General features: G+C 39.4%; 1 protein-coding gene across 8 annotated transcripts in view; it reads left to right on the top strand.

The window, feature by feature from the left end:
• Positions 1-18,234, top strand: part of tcf4 (transcription factor 4) — a 224,862-nt gene extending 206,628 nt beyond the window's left edge. For 3 of the 8 annotated variants that reach the window (XM_020601110.1, XM_020601117.1, XM_020601116.1), the window contains 5 exons: positions 9,264-9,402; positions 12,557-12,710; positions 14,478-14,707; positions 16,191-16,338; positions 17,853-18,234. In XM_020601110.1, the coding sequence (XP_020456766.1) occupies positions 9,264-9,402; positions 12,557-12,710; positions 14,478-14,707; positions 16,191-16,338; positions 17,853-17,901 (720 nt within the window). In that variant the 3' untranslated portion in view covers positions 17,902-18,234. Of the gene's footprint in view, positions 1-9,263; positions 9,403-12,556; positions 12,711-14,477; positions 14,708-16,190; positions 16,373-17,852 lie in introns of all 8 variants that reach the window. The other 5 variants (XM_020601111.1, XM_020601113.1, XM_020601115.1 and 2 more) reach the window with 2 other exon arrangements.
• Positions 18,235-19,456: the final 1,222 nt, after the last annotated feature.

Genomic DNA, 19,456 nt, shown 5'->3' with positions numbered 1-19,456 from the left:
TTTCCCTCTTAAAGCTGCACTAATCAATAAGTGAAATGAAACATTTAGCAGCTAAAGAGCCCGACGTGTTTTTCAGGAATTGTTTCAAACCAATGCACACCTGAAGAGAGAGTGAATCGTGGAATTGTATTTGGCAGTTGCACACAAACAGGAACACAGTGAGATAATGATGTTTAGCCATGTCAGTTTCAGAAGGTGATAATGTGCCCTGTGCTTGTTTGAAATGTTTAGCTGTGGAAATCAACCTCCAAGTGGTAGAAACCTGGTTAATGCAGTTTTAAGATAAGTAATTAAAGCAAACAAAGAAGCAGGCATTTTGTTTGTTAAAGTATTTTGAAGGTTATAAAGGTATAAGAAAATTGGACGGTGAAGGGAAAAGCTAATTTTCAGAATCTTTAAATAACTTTAAATAAGATATTAAGAATTTATTGGAGGAGGAGGATGAAGGAGACATTAAGGTGTCCTGATATATGAAGTGATTTGAATGTTAAGGAAACACTTAAATCTATGGCTAACTTGAAGCACAAGAAAAATACCTCTGAACTAATTTGACACTGTCACTTAAGTTCGAAAAGAGAGATCTAAAAGAAGCGGAAAGGAATGAACTGTGTGTTTGGATTTGCGATGTCATTTTTGGTTTATGGTAAAAATTTAAGGGAACTTCTAGCAAACTGCTTTTCAGCTTCATTGGAAGGTTGTTTTAAACCTTTTTTTTTTTTTTTTTTTTGCAGTTATAAAACCCTGGTGTGATTCCCTTTTAGATGCTTCATGGAGTCCTGTGAGGTTCAGCCCAAGAAAACATTTCAAGTTTGCTTCTTGTTAAGGGTAATATTATTACAAACTACTTTTTAGTTTAGTCTTGAAATTATTCCAAATATGTGTTTTTATACTTAAGCAGAAAGAGAATAAAGTGAAGTGATGGATGTGTGCTGAAAGACACTGTTTACTTATGGATGCTTTAAAAACATACAAACACTGAAGCTCATAAATTGCTCCCTGTGTTTTCATTCAGAGCTGTGTGTGTGTTTATTCAGGCTCTGGCTTATTGGCTGATAGAGAAACAGACCTGTTACTGTAAGTCAGAAAACACAGGAGCTCTATACACACACACACACACACACACACACACACACTACCTTATAAATATCCTGGACAAATGCAGGAGGCTGGTTAACATCACACTGTGGGGACCCAAACCTGCCAGACCCCTGACATAAGCCCCTTTTCCATCGCTTGGTGCCGGCTCGGCTCAGCTCAACTCAACTCTACTCGCTTTTGGTATCGGGTGCTTAGTCTTCCACTGCAAATGGTCCCCTCTCAGTGTAGCTGGTTGTCATAGCGACATAGCATTACGCTGCCATGATGTCATCAGCCACCAACACAGTAACAATGAAGAACATCGAAGGTATGCTGTGCTTGATTCTCAGTATGTGGCTGTTCTTAGTTAGTACAGTAACTGCCGTAAAGCAGCAGTTAGCATTAAATAACATTACATTAAAAAAATGTAACTTTCTTTGTTCAAGGATGTCTCACACGTTGATAACGCGATTTCTCTGACCAGTCGCTAGTCTGCAGTGTTTACACGTCACCATTTGGTATCGTCTGTGCTCACTTGGAGCGGAGGTAATAAAAAAAATAGTAGCAGCTACCAGATACTGTCCCCAACATTTGACTGGTGGAAACACAAATAAGGCGAGTTTGGTCGAGTAGTAAATTATAGGAGCTCCCAATTTAAGGTTTTTTTTGTTTGTTTTTTGAGGATCTCCTCAGTGTTAGGCAACATAAAAACACCAGGCTAATTTAATGGCACTATGGGGTTTAGTCATAACCATCAGCTTGAATTAGATCATCTTAGTTTGTGAGAAAAAAAAAACACTCGGGCTTTGTTGTCCGCCTTGTGTATTAATTTGAGGAGTGTTATCCTCTCTGTTCCACACAGATCTGATTTGGTCTTCTACTATTTGTAGTCTCCTCAGTGAACCTTTAAGTCACCATAACACTGTCACCTTTGCAACCTTTGAAACATTTCATGACTTTTTTTTATAATTTGCCATTTTTTCCCCCCCCCCCCCCCCTTTTTTTTTTCTTTTTGCACAAACTGAAAATGTCCATGTAGATGTAGAGACACCATATGCCTTAGTACTGCTACCAACATACTTTTTGTCCACTCTGTCATCATGCAAGAAAATTATTGTTGCAAACTTCAGATAACATTCTATGCAGTTTCTTTTTAAAAGTATTGCTTTCTTTCATGGTACCTACAGAATGGTTAAGGTTAAGGAAAGGCAAAATGCTTAAGGCATGGTCAGCATTATGCAACTACTTGGTCCAGGTTAAGGGATAGGCTGTGGTTATGACCCACTCTGAAATGGACAAAACCTTGTAAATCTGCAAATGTCTGAAAGAAGAAGTTAAGCAACATTAGAATCTACTGAGACACTCGGTGCCTAGTGTTGTGTACAGTGGTACTACAAAGTCTGATTCCTCGGCCTAAGTTCTTTTTTTTCCTCATACAAAATAGATGAAAAAAGGAAAAAACTAAACGGAAATATTGAAAAAAGTGGAAAACAGAAATAACTCAAGAGGAAGGAATGATGTCATCTCTAAAATGAAGCCACTGTGTTTCTACTGAGATTTTTTTATGTATTTCTCATGTAAGCAATCACCCTCTCCCGCTGTATAGTTTTTGTGTCCCAGTTCTTTCCTTCATTCATAATTTCATCCCCCACCACCTCTTTCGTGCCTTCTACCTCTCTTTCCTTTTCTTACCTCTGTTTTTTGGGTTATTTGTAGCATTCTTCAATTTCCACACTTCCTTTGCCAATCCCTGCTTCCTTTTCTTTCCTCTTCCTAGTCCCTTTCTGTTGACACTTTTTTATTATGCACTTATTTAATTACATATTTTAAATCACTTTTGTTTCCATTTTCCAGTCTACATGCACTTCTCTCTCTGTCCTTCACTCCCTCTCTTTCACACACACACACACACACACACACACACACACACACACAGCTGTATGTAGTTTGGCAGTGTTAGGCAGAGACGCCTGCAGACTGAGGTCATAACTCTGGGAAAACAGGTGGTCGGCTGATGTGAGAGAGAGAGTGTGGGAGATGTAAAGATGTATTACACATTATAGACACTCAAAATATCTACACAAGGAGAAACACTCACATTTAAATGTTCTCTTTTACCATTAGATTTTTTTTTCTTTAGCCATGACCAAATGAATACCTGCACACTTCACATGCATCTGTATGTTCATACGACTCTTGGTAAAGCAGTGTGATTTACTGAGCTGATGCCAAAGCAGTCTGATCTTTTGCACAGTTCCCTGCAAACACCTGAAAACAGATGAATAATGTAGAGTTTTAGAGTCAAATGGCATTTAACTGAAGAGAGAGGGAGGGTGACCTCCCTGTCTCTCTCCATTAAGCAGTGTTACAGTAAGTGAAATGGATCATAATCTGCACCATTTTGCTGTAAAACACACTAATACCTTTTAATACTCTGTCTCTTTTCTTAGTCACTAAATTCACTCCTATAATCTGATGGAAATCTACGGCCCTTCATTTAGCTTCATTATAGTAATAATCATTTTAATAATAAACTTTCTTTGTATGGCATCATTCTAAAACAAACCAAAAGTATATGGACTTAATCTTAATATTACAGCACACTGCAGTGTTCAGTGCACTTGCATCAAATCCCTGCAGCAAGATTCTAAAATCCTGTGGCACGCCCAGAGTGGAGTGGAGACAGTTAGCGGACCACATGTGCTATAGCTGTTATGTAAATGATGCATAGCTGTTTTGTCCCTATACTTCTGGCCATGCAGCCTGGTACCTGCTGGAAACAGGTGGAAAACAAATGCAAGCTGAAATGACATTTTTCATGACATTTCTTAAATTGATTTAATTTATTTGTGTTCTGTGGTATACATACAGTGCACAACACTTTCTTTAGTTTTAGTTCTAATGCTACAGATTTATTGAGTGGTATCCAATGTGGGCCACTGTGTTTTTTTCTGACATATATTGTATGTTCCTAAAAGAATAAAGTACAGCACAAGTACAGTACAAATACATATACTACTAATAATTATAAGAATGTATGAAACTGTTAAATTAAAAGATAAATAAATTTGCCATAACTCCTTCCAACCACATATATATTTTTAAAAGTTACATGTATCTTGAATAATTAAAAACAATTGACAAAAATTCCTAAGGTCCACTTACTGTACTAGCTTTTTCCAGAGCCTTCAAGTGCATCTTCATCAGCAGGTGTAGTTTCACCAAGAGATGTCGCTGAAAGTTAATTCTAAGTTACAAGAAATTATATCAAACAACGCAGACCTGTAAATGTGACATAACAATTTAAGTAAATGTACCTTATTCACAGGGAATTAATTTCCAAGTGAAAAATGTAAAAAGAATTTTTTATAAATTTTAAATAAACACTATATTTAATAAATATGTGTTCACCAAAGCAGTAATTATAGATAAATATAAAGGATTTAATGCTGGGTTTACACATTGGTACATACATAGTAAGTATTTAAATACCAAATGTGTTTGCCTATAAGCATATGTGGTTTAAAACATAATTATTCCAAGTTCAATTATTCAGTGTAAGGAAAAGGTCACATGACAGAAGATTATATTAATTCTTGTTTCTTTGCATTCATTTGCAACTGAAATTTTTGATTCATAAAATTTTTCCAAATGACGTATTTCCCAGTATCCCCCTTCTTTATTTTTCCTCCATTTTCCTGTTTGATTTCTCATTTTTCATTGACATTTCACGTGACATATGAGCCTGTCATGTCTCACTCTCTTCATTATACAGAAAATTAAAGAAGAAAGCATGTATATCACACCACTGGAAAATGTTACTGTAGTTTTCCTCCCATTAAAGTTTAACCTCAACACCGAGCTATGTATGTGTGTGTGTGTGTGTGTTGACACTGCTGCAGCAGGTGCTTTCTGTCAAGTTTGCACAGAGGAAAGTGCAGTTTGGAGACTTTTCCACTGAAGCCAGACCAACGTAGACTCCAGCCTTCAAGTATCCAATACAGAAATGCATTGCCTTCACCAAAAGCCATCTGTTTTTCTTTGAAATTGTCAACTCTTCCACTGTAAGGGATCAAGAACGCATTGCTGGTCAACAACAAATGTCAGCCTTCTATGTAATGGTGTGGAAATTCCTGTTCATTAGGTAATAACTTGATAGTTTTACATGAGGAAGTCTAACATCATATTTTTTGATTTCACTCTCCTGCTCTCCTGAGGGAGCCTGGCCCTTAAGATTTTAATGATTTTAATTTTCTTATAGTACCACATTCAGGACATACTTCACCTTTAAAGAGTTTTCGTTTGTTTGTTTGTTTGTTTAATGTAACATGTAGCATAATGCCTAATCCGCTCTCCAGAGTTTTAGGAATGTATATGCTGTCCTTGTGTTTGGAGTCCTTGCTTCATATTATATTTCTTCGCCAGCTCTAGATTTCCTTTTTTTATTTTTTCCAGACCAGGACAATAATCAAAAACGACAAACAGAAATTGCAGAAATCCGACTAACACGAGATGAAATGTTACAATTTACAGAGTTAGTAAACTGACAGTTTATTTTTTCTCTCTGCAGCATCAGACTTGTCCCTACTGTTTACAACTGCATGACAAACCTGTGCATGTGTGTGTGAGTGAGAGAGAATATGAGACTAAAAGTGTGTCTGTCTCATCTCTTGACCCAGAAATTCCCTTCTTTCTATTTTTCTTCTTCCTGTGTAATCAGTACACTACACACACACACATGCACACGCAAATGAACGCACTTCACGCTGATCAACAACACTGCAGATGAAAACTACTCAGTACTTCTTCCTCTGTCTCCTTCACTGGCATTTTCTTATTCTATTTCTATTTTTATTTCAATAACATATATAAACTTCTTATCTGGGGCTCCTACTCCTGCTGTTATACTCTAGAGTACCTGGGGCTGATTACTGAGAGCACACACACATTCACAGACTCAGTTCTACACCAACTTAAAAATAGCTGGAATTTATTGAAACATTTTTTTTGCAACATGTTTCTCTGATGAAACACATGCACAATATGTTGGATGCTCTCTTGCTGTCTGTTGTTGGTCCAGAGTTTCTTTGGTGTGTGGCTAGGCCTTTCTTTATTTATGACATAGGAAAACGATACTGTTTTAATACTGGTACTGAAACATAGGTATTATATTGACATCAGTACAGTAGAATACCAGGCCCTGATTGCATCCTTTGCATGTTTCATTTGCTTTACCACAAATACATCACTGTGTTTTCCAAATAATCTGGCACGTTTTAGCTTGATTTCCCTTCTTCAAGGCAGCCATTACATTGAACCTATTGTATACTCAGGGTTATATTATGTCAAAGTTACATTATCACCATAAAATAATGCAGGACCTATAAAATCATAGCGTTACATTCAGTAATGTCAGACACAATAATGAGCCACTGTATATGACAATTTGGTAATTTGGATGATTTAAATGTGGTTATTCTGGTATTCACTAACCAAATGTTTGATTTGGGAGGGTCCTTTAATGCACCAACAAGGTGTTTTTAAAACAATATCTTATTCTGTTTTGTTGCCGTAACATAATACAGTTACAGTGAGAACAGTGACCATTCAGATCACCCTCCCTCTTTATGCATTCAAGGCCACTCTGACATCTGAGTTGGCTGCTGAGCAGTAACTTTTCAGAATCAGCTTTTTTTAAGGTGAGATTTTTAAAAAAATCACAACAATATTTATTGTGTGCTTTTCACAGCAACTATGTGTGTGTGTGTGTGTTGTTGTTGTCTCTCAAATCACAGATGTCAGAGTGTCCTTGAACATACCTGTGACAAAAATCAAAACAAATGGGAACACTTTGACAAGATCATCTTAACTCACAGTTTTATTAGTCTTTTCCACAGTTTTCAAATACATTTCATGGCTGCAGCTGACAATAGCAACCGATTTAACTTACTGTATAATAAAGTCAAAACAATTTACTGATTTCACTGACTGTCCAGTCAGATGCCTTGAACCTCAGGGATTGTGGATAAGTAGGCAAAGCAACTACACATATTTGATCTAAACGAGTAATAATAGATCAGTGTATATGGAATTTGTTTATGTTTTTCTCCTCTGTCCGGCTCCTCATCTTCCCTCCTTATTGAACTAAATTAAGACGAGTGAAGGAAGGCTTGTTAAAATATAAAAGCCCTGCATTAAAAATGTACACCATCCTCTCCGTCTGCCTCTCTGCTGCCATTTTACATTTGGGAATCCAGGCAGTGATGAAAGGCAGAGAACGGAAAGAAAAGACAGAAAGAAAGACGAGAGACAAATAATAAATAAGGGAGCAAACAGATGTATGGACGAATAGGCAGAAGATACTCAGTTTGAAACACACACACACACGCATGCATGCCAACTAGCCAGTCGACATTTTGTGATATTTGCATGGAGCGGGAGGGGAGTTTGGCATGTGGTGGGCAAGACCTCTCTGTCAGCCAGCTGGATTAACAAACAGACTGAGGGATTAGATTTTTCAAAACAGCATCACACTGTGGTTACAATGCAGTACATCAAAAAACATATAGTATATATGACAGTTCAACAATGTATATATAAATTTTTTGGATTAAAAAGTAAAATCATTCCACTTGTCACACTGACGCTGTCACCATCAAAACAGATTGGACTGATGGCATTGTCAACAATTTTCCATCTCATTCTCCCTAAACCTGAATGAAAAGTCAGGGGTGTGGCTGTAGAAAGAAGTGAGCTCACCAGATGTCTACAGCCAGCTCCTCATCTCTGCTCAAGGCTAGCAGCTCTGGGCTACATTAGTCGCTACTAACTTAACACACCTTCAGACCAAACTGTCAGCAGTCCAGTTGCATTGTGAGTAGTCACCAGGCTTTGAGAGGAATTAAAAAAAAAATCTCTGGCTCTGCTGCACTAGTTTTGATTAGTTGTTTTTTCTTTTTCTTTTTTACTGTCCACCATGAATCTGATTGTTATACTACAATGCCAGGTCAGTAGAATACATTGTGAAGAATGGGGACATCTTCATAGTGTACCAGAGCAATTCAGCCTGATTATCATGCTACACACCTGTCCCCATTACCATTCAGCTTAGTACTGTTCAGAACTTTCACACAGTATTTATATATTACCTTACTGTTTACTGTATACAGATCTAACTGTCTCTCATGAGTCATATCAAACAACTGTTCTGCTGATATGTTCACAGTAAAGCCAAGCTCAGGAGAAGCAGGGTGAGAGATAACCATAGGATGCCACAAGAAAATTGGCATCTCCCTCACACACACACACACACACACACACACACAAAGCAAACCCATCTCGTGCCAAAACAGTGTGTCCCTGCTGGAAGCTGCTCGGTGTTCTGGGAATTAAAAATCCCACAATTAAACATATGGGCATTAAGATAATTGTCAGTTGTTGTGCTGTTGTGTGTGTGTGTGTGTGTGGCAGGCAGATGGACAGGATTCAGCCAAGCACACTCACAAACACATGCACACACACGAGTACATCCTTACAGTACTTCCCTGATACACACATGTTCTACATGTTCTAAAAAAAACGTATAAATATACATGTCTGAGATGAAGATACAGTATGAGCCTAGACTAAGCCACATGCACACTCATAGACCACACATACACAGGCAAGCACAGGCAGTTTGCTGTAGAGCACATTTTGCCTACCTGAGCTGTGCTGTAAAGGAAAAAACACATCGGGAGCAATGGTGTGTGCATGTGTGTGAGAGAGAGACAGAGAGGGAGAAAGACAGATGGAGATTCTTGGTGTCTTAGAAAGGCAGAGCGTGCCCTCAGCAGGCCAAAGGCAGAACTACAACATCTGGGAATGAAAAAGAAATGACAACTCACAATCCTGCAGTGTTAGGTCTATGGTGTCACATTGGTTTGTTATGTTGAAGATGCACCACAAATAAACAGTGAAACATTTTATAGTCATAAACAAATAAATCCTTGAATAATCCAAACAACTACTGAGAATGCTGTACTTTGGGGCACATTAGAAATTGATTAGGTATTTTTTAAAACCGTTGTGAAAGTTTACAAAACTGGTGGAAGATGAATTCTGAGTGAGAGTTTAGAATCTGAGCATCTGTTTGTTCACCTAAGAATCTCTCACACATTGTTGTCTCTCTCCTTTCTGTTTTCTAGGTGGGCTCTCACAGAGAAGACGGCAGCGGTGTGGGCGGTTTGCGCGGTGGACACTCGATGGCGGGGCAGGGGCCTGTGCCTCAGCTGCCTGTTCAGTCGGCCACATCGCCAGACCTCAGCCAGCCTGACCCGTACCGTGGTAAGACCCAGCATGCTTCGAACAGCACTTACGCAGATGTACTGAGAATGTGACATCCACAAATCCCAGAACGTATGAGTCAAAAGCAAGAAGGGTTCTGCAAAGGAACATTCTCCTTCGAATATTACTAGCTTGGTTACTTCAAATACTACAATTCAAAAGTATGCCAGCAAGCATCTACATTTATGTGTGTGTGTCTGTTTTGTACCATATTTCATATTTAGTGAACAACAACCAGAGAAAAACAGACACTTACAGTCATTGGTGGACAAACTATTTTGACATCTGTTGTTTTTAGTCATGCGTGTATACATGTTTCCACGTAGGCAGGCATCCCATCATGCACTTGGGCGCACGCACGTACACACACAAACGGAACATTTCCAACCCCACATAGTAATAATGATAATAGAAGAAAAATGATAATGAAGGAGCAAAAGAAGAGATGGAGGAGAAGAGTTGAAAGAGAGTGAGAGTGAAATTAAAAGAAGTAGAGTCAAATAAAAAGGTAATAAAAACAAAAGAAAATAGGATGAAGATAAAAAAGATGATAAAGATGAAGAAAAAGAAGCAAAAAACCAAAAGAAACAAAACAGCAATAAGGAAAACAAACATAAAAAATAAGGTGAAGATGAGGAAACTATCCCAGAATGCAAACCAGAACACTGAGAAACACATGGAGTCAGATCTCAGCTGGGGAGCCTTGAACGCCCGAGTGGTAAAATACATACAGAGGAGCGTAAATAAATCTACAGAATGTGTGATATGAATATGGAGGAGGAAAAGTATACACGAGCACACTGTGGAGCAAATTAGCTCTGAGCTTTTTTTTAAAGGCTGAAAATGAGTTTGCTGGCACCCCAGCCAAGTATGCAATGAGGTGAGAGAAACACACACACAGAGGAAGTTGTTCTTCACTCCTGAATCCCTTCGTAACTCTCTCTCTCTCTCATACACACACACAGAGCTGACGGTGTGTAGAGCCTGTAAATAAAGGTTATTAAAATGTTTTTGGCAACAGACACAAATACGTTGGCAGAGCCAATGTCTCTCAATTTCAAAACATTTATGAACATTAATTATATATTGACAGAATGTTATGTTTATTTATATACTTTATGCTCACTTTCTCCCTCTATCATACAGATTTTATCTCTCTTGAGCAGGTTGGGTAATTAATTTTTTTTTATATAGCGTCCACTATTTAGGGTGTGTGAGAATAGCATCTGTGTGTATTGTAACACTGTGCTGCTCATACTAAGCTGCTTGAGAACACAGTTTCATGGCCTTTAATGGTTTGCAGATTCAAGCAACAACTCCATTTCCTACATGCAATGCATTGTGGGACAGTAGTTCATTAACAGCCTATGCAAAACAAGCTAATCCCTAAGTGTGTTCTGTAAACTTAATTTTGTCATTTTTCCATTTGAGAATGATTCAGACTTAAAACACGCTTAGAGTTAGTCTGTGGTCCGGCATTGGGCTGGAAACTGGGAAAGCTGCATTAATTAAAACTGAGGCGTGTCCCCAAAATTTAGTGTCCAGTGTCCATTTGTGTCTGCCTGGATTCAGTCAGACGTTCACAAGCACAAAGTTACTTTTGAGTTTTAAATCGAATTAAATGCAGCTATTTTGCACAAACACACAGGGATTGCATGGAGATGCATGCACACACAAATCAAACACAGGCCATCGCTCAAAGCTGCACACAAAATGCCTCCAGTCAAGCAGACAAAGATTCAAAATGGCTGACTGTGTGTGTGTGTGTGTGTGTGTGTGTGTGTGTGTGTGGGAACAGAGCAGAGTGTTTTGTGTTGACTGAGATGTTGGCAACGTCTCAGTAATGGATCCATACAGGCGTCAAATAAAGACTGCACTGTTCAACTGAGGAGAGAGGCAGACAGAGGGTACAGAGGCTGTGCGTTACAACCCTCCCATGCCGCCATTGTAGAGGTCGACTGGAGAATTAGCTCCGTTCAAACAGGCTTGATGCTGCATTCACGCTATGTCAGCAGAATGGGAAGAACGGAAAACTTTACATATTCTGACTTTGTAGCACTTTTTGGGATTGCTAGTCTGCCCATTTTTAATGAAGTGCGGATTTAGTAAAAAAAAATTCCAAGCCATAACATTTAGTATTATTATTATTTCATTTTACTGTCACCTTATTTACATGTTTATTCTCGGACGTGAAGCCTCAGTTTTCCTCAGAGCTGCCTTGTTCTGGGACCTCCTCTGTAGTAGTTATTCTAACATGCCCTAAAAGGTAAATGACAAAATATGTCATTGATTTAGTTGTATAAGTCTCTGATTTGTCTCTGCTACCATGTGGTAATAATGGTTTAGTGAGTTAGGCAACTAAAACTACTTGGTTAAGGTGAGACAAAGGCTGTGATAATGGTTGACAGAAACTTTCAGTCACAACAAGCTTCTCCCAAAAATGTTTCACTCATGTTGGCTTATCAGGAAAACCTAAACCTAGGTTGGTTTGAAGTGTCAGGATAAATAACCTTTGTTGTCAGTTACAGGAAGATTCTGAATATATCCCTCAAACTGGAACATTTTGACTTACAGTAACAGCTTATGACATTTTGTGGTACAATAACATCATGCTACTTATCACTGAGAGAGGTCAGTGATTTGCACAATGTTTTATGGACATTCTCAGGCAGGGCGGACTATCTCAAGTCAGTTCAAGGCATTTTTATTATGATGTTTGTCTCAAAAGGCTTTAAAGCATATGAGATCCTCTGTCCTTAGGACTATGGACTTAGGGCTTAGGACTTGCACTGGAAAAGAACAGTTCAGATGATGTGTGGTCCAAACCTTTTGGAAGGTAAGGTGTTTCCACTTATTTTGATAGGCTACACATGATGCTGGAGTGAAATCCTACTATCACAGAGTGAGGTGAGACACAATATCATTTAAATGCAACAATAACAGCAAAACATTTCAGGGGTGTTTACGAACCAGTTTGACCAGCCAGCGTGCAGTCGGATGAAGTATACCTCAGTTTGGATAAGGAAACGTCCCCTCAGAAAGGAAGCAAACTCAGACATGCAACAGATGTTGGGTGTAGAAAGCACACAGAAAAATAACTATTAAAATGACTGTCGGTATCATCTAACCTGTCCCCTGCATTCTGTTCTCACAGCTCTTTCTGGAGGCCTGCAGGGCCAGAGCACGTCCTCTGTCAGCTCGGAGATCAAGTCTGAGGACGAGGGGGATGAGAACCTCCTGCAGGACACAAAGCCCCTGGACCTCAAGAAGGAGGACGCTGACAACAAGGAGCTTAAAGCTATTGAGAGGTCAAGATCTAGGTAACCCCGCCTACCGCTCAGACGTTCGCTTCCATCAAAACCCTCAGCTGGGCTGGGACATGAACTTTCCCAAAACCCCTCCATGCTCACAGACCTTCCTTGTTTCTCATGTCATCGATAAACAAAAATCTCTCCAGGAGTTAGAAACAGTTCAAGATGTTACACTTGAATTGGATTTTATAAAAACTGAAATGACAATCTGTAGCTCTTTTTTTGCCACAGCCATGAGGAAAGCATTGACATGTGATCCTTAAGCATTTTCATAGAATAGCTGGCTGTTCTAAGTAAATATAAACAGTATTTGTAGTTTTTGGAGAGAAAGGACACAAGGAAGGACTTTAAGCACTGAGTGTTTCGGGAACCAGCCTCTGGACTTTGATGAAGTGATCAAGTGTGATGAGAAACAGCTAAATACTGTTAGTACAGAGACAAAAGCTCCTTGTCCACAAGGCATCCTTTGGGAGAGAATCGGAGGTTCCTGGTGGACATAGAACTCCTGGTTAATCCTGTTAGTCTATCCATGGTCTTGAGCCTGGTTTTAACTGTTTCTCACACAGCAGAGTAGAGCCCATGATCAATATTCTCAAAGAAGTGTTGCTTTGCTTTCACGGCTGGGAAATAAACACCGACAGAAACACTGATTTCTGCTCTTGGCGAGAAATGGCAAGCCTTCAAGAGACAGTTTTTAACATGTTTTAAAGGAGCAAAAGGAAAGGAATCATACTATGAGGTTTGAATTTGAAAACCTAGAAACATCAAATGTGTCTCTTGGCTTTGGAAACAATTGATTTCCCATCCTGGATGCAGCTGAGCAGCCTTCACCCCTCCAACATTAAACAAACTGTTTATCAGGTTTAATTTGAACCTGGGGGATGACTGGAATCAGAAACATTTGAATCCCAATCCCAGAAATAAATACAAGATGGTGGCGGTCATAATGATGTTGAAGATGATGCAAATGCTTTTCATGATAAAGGTATGAAACATAGATGAAAAACGTTGCCCATGCTGTGGTACAGGGTCTGGGAACATGCTGTCATTTAATCCAGCAAACTTGCTGCTTAGCTACACTTCACTATGCTTTCCACTTTCTTGACTGTATGTCAGCTGTATGGGGCAGCTTCCCCACGTGAATGTGATCAGGGCATCCCCATAAGTAAAGCTTTAAAAAAAAGTCTGACAAATGTCTTCAAGTAGCTTCAGGGTTGGGCCTGAAAAATGCAAGTACGAAAAGTAAAAAAAATCTGGTATTGTGGAATTAGAAAGAAGTCAGTTTACCAGACCTGGGTAGCTTGCTCCTCATCTCTGCTGAGGCTAGAAGCTGCATTAGCCCCCACTAGTATAACATGCAATACTCTTAAGACCGAAGTGCTGGCAATGGATTTGCATTGTGGGTAATCAAACATTCCCTCCTGTGCTCATTTTCCGAGTGTGTATCCTCCTGGTTCAGTTACTTACTGTATACTTTCAGTCAAAAAACTGTAATGAACTCAAAAATATCTTTATGTAAACATGAATCGTGGCAGACTAGCCCTTGAAATACCCAGAATGCAGCTCAGCATGATGTTTGTTCCCAACCCGTGTTCCTTGCTATTTTGTCACTTGTCAAGTCAGTCATGTTGTACAAACATACAGCATCTCCTGCAGGTTCGCATTAGAATGAGATTTTACATAGAAATAAAAACTAAGCTTTCATCCTCAAATCCCTCCCTGCCCCCCCTTTCTCCTCCTCGTCCTCAACATTGGTCACCATAGCAACAACGACGATGAGGACCTGTCTCCGGAGCAGAAGATGGAGAGAGAAAGGGAACGGAGGATGGCCAACAACGCCAGGGAACGGCTGCGTGTCCGCGACATCAACGAGGCATTCAAGGAGCTGGGCAGGATGGTCCAGCTTCACCTGAAGAGTGACAAACCTCAGACCAAGTTACTGATCCTGCACCAGGCCGTGGCCGTCATCCTCAGTCTGGAGCAACAAGTCAGAGGTCAGTTTCAAGCAGAGACACGTCACTTCAGTAACTGATAATATACTGCAAACTACAGACTTATTCTAATTTTCAAAATAAATTTTGATAATGTATTGTATTTTATTTATTTATTCATGTACTTGTTTTTGGCAAAAATGGTGACTACACTGCTTGTTCTTTACTGTATGTTTATAATTGGAGAAACTACAGTGATAAGCCAAAAGATCTCTTCCCATTATGCTGGTGGTCCTTGGTGAGCTGCCAAAATAGCTGTGACCCAAGGAGGCACAGAGTCTCCATGACCACTGACACTGTCCTGCAGTGTCTGGCGCATCCTTTTTAAGTCAGGGTGGCCAATTCCCATCCTCGAGGGCCGCTGTCCTGCTTGTTTTCCAACTATCCCTGCCTGACCTGCTGCTGATTACCTGGCTCAGGTGTGTTCAGCCAGTCAGAAGCTGGAAGATACAGGGATAGTTGGAAAACAAACAGGACAGCGGCCCTCAAGGACTGGAATTGGCCACCCCCCGCTTTAAGTCCTGTAATTTGTGAGGTGGAGCCACTAGAACTTATTCCATCACATCCTCCAACACCCTGCTGCTGGTGCATGGCTTATCCCTCCTCAGACCACACTGATTCCAGACTTTACAGGATATGATAGGATAATATTCTAGTTCTTTCCTACAATATTTTGAGTGACTCCCAGAAAAGGCCAAAGCCAACAATTAAATGATTCTCTTGTTGAACATGCATACACTGTACCTGCTGGAAATCTCTTTGTTTTGTTCTTTTCTTGGAATTTGTTGCTAATAAGAAAAATAAAAATCAATACACATAGAAGTAGACTCTATGTTATTCATGCTTTTGAACAATGTATATTTGTTAGGTTTGAGGGAGGAGTCAGCCAGATGTCAGTGTAAATAACTTAACATATCCCCATCCAGCCCGGCTGCTGTTTATGGGGTTGAAAAGATTGAGTAGTTATTTACATTTAGCCTCTGTCTGAACCACTGGTAGCTTCATCTTTTCAAACTCATGCTAAACAGCCAAACTTTATTAAAACTCACAGATTTTTAAATTCTAGTAGGGTTAGAAGATTACAAAGAACCGGCTTTGTCACTCTGAAAAAAATGTTTTAAATTATCCATAACCTAGCTAGCTTCACATAGCTTCAATGAAAAGCAAGAACAGTAATGTCATAAAGTGTGGGGAAATTATTTTAATCCTAAAACTGCTTAAGCAACATTAAAGGTGAAAACCGAGGTTGAAGAGGTTAATGAGTTTGCCAGCACATGCAGTGCTCCAGGAGCTCCAGGAGAGGGCAGCACTGGCACCTGTTGGTTGATTGAACCAGGCTGAAGATTTTTAGCTTCAGTCGATTTCTTGATCCAGCTGAAAGAAATACTTATGTCAAAGGAGAAAAAGAGATCCATGAAAAAGCCAGGACACATTTTTTCACAGACAAAAAGAATAATAATCTCTGTCTTTTTCTTCCTTTCTCCAGAGCGAAACCTGAACCCTAAGGCAGCTTGTCTGAAGCGCCGTGAGGAGGAGAAGGTCACCGTGACATCAGATGGGACTCCCCTCTCGCTGGCTGCAGCACACCACGCTGCCGCCGCCATGGGCGACGGATCGAACCCCATGGGACAAATGTAAAACACAGCAACATCTCCTCCCCCCTGAATGGTCAGAAGATTTAAAGTATAAACTAATCTGCTGTTGTACCTTTAACTCACACCAAAGAATCCTCATTCAGAAACCAGTCCAGAAACTAATGTCATTTTATAACTTCTATTTATAGGGATTTTATTGGGAAAAGCTAAATCTATACAAATAATTTGGAAAAAAAAATCTAAGTTTTTTTTTGTTTGTTTGTTTTAATTTATTTAGTCGGTTATTTTCATGACCTTGTGAATACAAACCAATAAGATTTACATTTCATTCTTTTGGTGTAATCTTGATGAAACTCCAGATGCCACACAAACAAAAAAAAAAAACCCAGTCATATTGTCATTTCTCCCACTGTCACTCTAATGCCAAAAAAGGTTCAAACCTACATAGACAACATGTAGACCTAAAGCCATTTAGACAAAATTCCCTGATTAGTTAAATTTATCGCTGGACTCTGTCTGGCGGTGCTGACGAAGCTGTGGCTAGATTGGCAGTAAGTGTGATTTTGATGAGTGACTGTCTTTGCGCTGTTATTTCTCTTGTTGGCCCTACAACTTTGTTTTCTCGTAAAACTATCTATTTGTGTTTGCATGTGACTCCTGCAACAAGTTACTGTAAACACTGTAGTGTGGCGGGAAGGCCCTTGATTAGGAACAGGAGTGACTGAAGACAAAACCACACAGGGTTTCTTAACTGAAAAAAATCCCTTTTGACTTTATTTATACACTGCAGATTTGTGCAAATTTCAGGTCATTCCTCAGCACATTGAGGACTGCAAGGAAGCGGACTAAAAGCACTATCTGTGCTGTAAGGAAGCTTCCTCCTGCATTTAGCATAGCTGTGTGACATAAATAAATATCTATGATTAGTCTGTGAATGTAGTAAAGCTTCTTTTTTTGTAAAACAATTTCTAAAATATACATTCTCTTAAAGGGTTGTGCAATGTTTTGGTGCATGATTATTTTCCAAATCAAATATTAGATTTTCCATTTTTTCCAGGCAGCCACTGGTTTCAGTTCATTTATATGAAAATAATGTTCAACAGCTTGTAGGAAACCTTGTTTTGTTAGAGTTGCACTAACTTTACAGATAATGCAAGAACTTTCCACTGTCCACAAGGTTTTAAAGTCATTTGTTCATTTGAGTGTGTGTGTGTGTGTGTGTGTGTGGCCTTGTTTTTCAATACTTGCGCAGCCCAAAATCCATGAGTTACTATCTTTGTAGGGACCGGAGGCTGGTCCCCACAACATAGTTTGTCAAATTTTATGAAAATGATGGGATGTAAGGTTAAAGCAAGTATAGGCTTTGGTTAAGTATTAGAGTAAGGGTTAAGGTTAGGCAAGTAGAAGTTCTGGTTAAGATTAGGGTAAGTGTCCTGGGAATTAATGTTTATGTAGGGACCCCATAAGTGACAAAAACAAGGATGCGTGTGTGTGCAATGCACATGTTTCTTTCTAAGTCTCTCTTCCGTTATTTCTTTCTTCTTTCCCTCCAGGTCTAAGGTGCCAGAGTTCATCAAGATGATGAGTGACCACTTCCTCTGACAGCGTTTCCATGACAACCTGGCAATCGATCAAACTTTCAGCCTGACCAATCAGATTTTTCTCTCCTTCCATCTGTCGTCTCTGATCCTCCTTTTCGCCTTTGTCTCCTTCTTCGAGAACACAAACTGCAGAGTCACAGTAGTTGCTTTTGACACTTTGCATCTCCAGCTGAAGTGAACTGGATGCTACTTTGTGGAGACGTTAAAATGGCCGTTGTAACATGCTACAAAGTGGCAGTTTGTGGACGCGTTGGACACAAAGTGACAGCAATGGAAAAAAGTCTTTGGAATCACAACATCCAAGAAATTCTACTTGTATTACTTGTTTTATTAAGTGCAACTGGATGTGGGCAGGGAGGAGGGTTGGGGTTGGAGAGGGTCGTCTAGAACAGAACAAAACATATCACAAAATGTTTAGAGTTTTTTAACAAAAAAGCAACACTGCGCAGCTGTTGGTGAAGGCAGCTTCAGCGCATCTCTGACTGAATGGCAATCTAATGCCACACTGTGGATGAAGCTGTGCCTGATCTCCTCTTGGATGCAAACCAGTCAGACAGAAAAAGAATAGGACATTTTCAGTATCACAGAAGTAGGCTGCACTCTCATAATGTACATCTGCTTACAAACCACAATCTTCAATTATAACTTAAAATGAAGAGATTAGGAAGCTACATTAAATTTGTTGCAACCCTACTGCTTTTCAGAGATACTTGAATTGCTAAGTGATCAAAAATCACAAATGCTTTTTACAGGAAGTATCATGGAAAGAAATGTGGCTAAACAAGAAAAAAGGGGCAACAGGTTCTTCCTTTTCTAATGCATTACCTCTTCAATTGCAAGTGGGAAACAGACCTGAACATCTATGTTTATGAATCTTTATTTCTGTTTCTTGCTAATAGCCACGTTGACTTTCTTCAAACTGCAAAATTGTACAAACTGATATGTTTTCAGTGGCCCGTGTGTACTGTATCTACTGGGAGGACAAGAGCACTAAGAGACTCAATCATTAAAACAATTAATTAGTCAATCGGTGAGAGACTCCAGACTCACGACTGTGGCGCATAGACTGTTGAGGGTAAAGGTATTCAAAAAGAAACACAGGAAGGAAGATTCATGCAGTACTGAAAACTGTACTTCTAAATGAAGCAGAAAAGCAAGACTTTTTTTCTGACATCTTAATCTGAGATTGTTGTTAAGGATTTGTAGATGCAAAAATGACAACTAAAGATCTCTAGCAAGCATCCCCAGTCAGATTCCACTGTTGGATAATCGACAGCATGGGTAGAGCAAGCAGAGTTTGAGACTGGTGTCCACGTTGTACCTAAAATCGAAGGGTTAGAGATGGTTAAGACAATTAACAGATGACAGAAAAGATGCATGAGCGGATGAGAGGGAAATATGTTTGGCCTGAGCACTAAAGTGAATTCTATTCCATGTTTAGCACATTCCCTGAATTATGATCTCTCGACTTGAATTGAGTGCTTCTGATGTCCTGAAGGCCTGAACTAATGTAGGTGGGGATGTCATGGAGAGGGAAACAAGGATTGAGGTGGACT

Source organism: Monopterus albus, unplaced genomic scaffold (assembly GCF_001952655.1).
Source record: "Monopterus albus unplaced genomic scaffold, M_albus_1.0 scaffold50.1, whole genome shotgun sequence".
NCBI lineage: Eukaryota > Metazoa > Chordata > Actinopteri > Synbranchiformes > Synbranchidae > Monopterus > Monopterus albus.
Note: the sequence above shows the minus strand (reverse complement) of the source record. Positions and strands in the feature narration are given on the sequence as shown.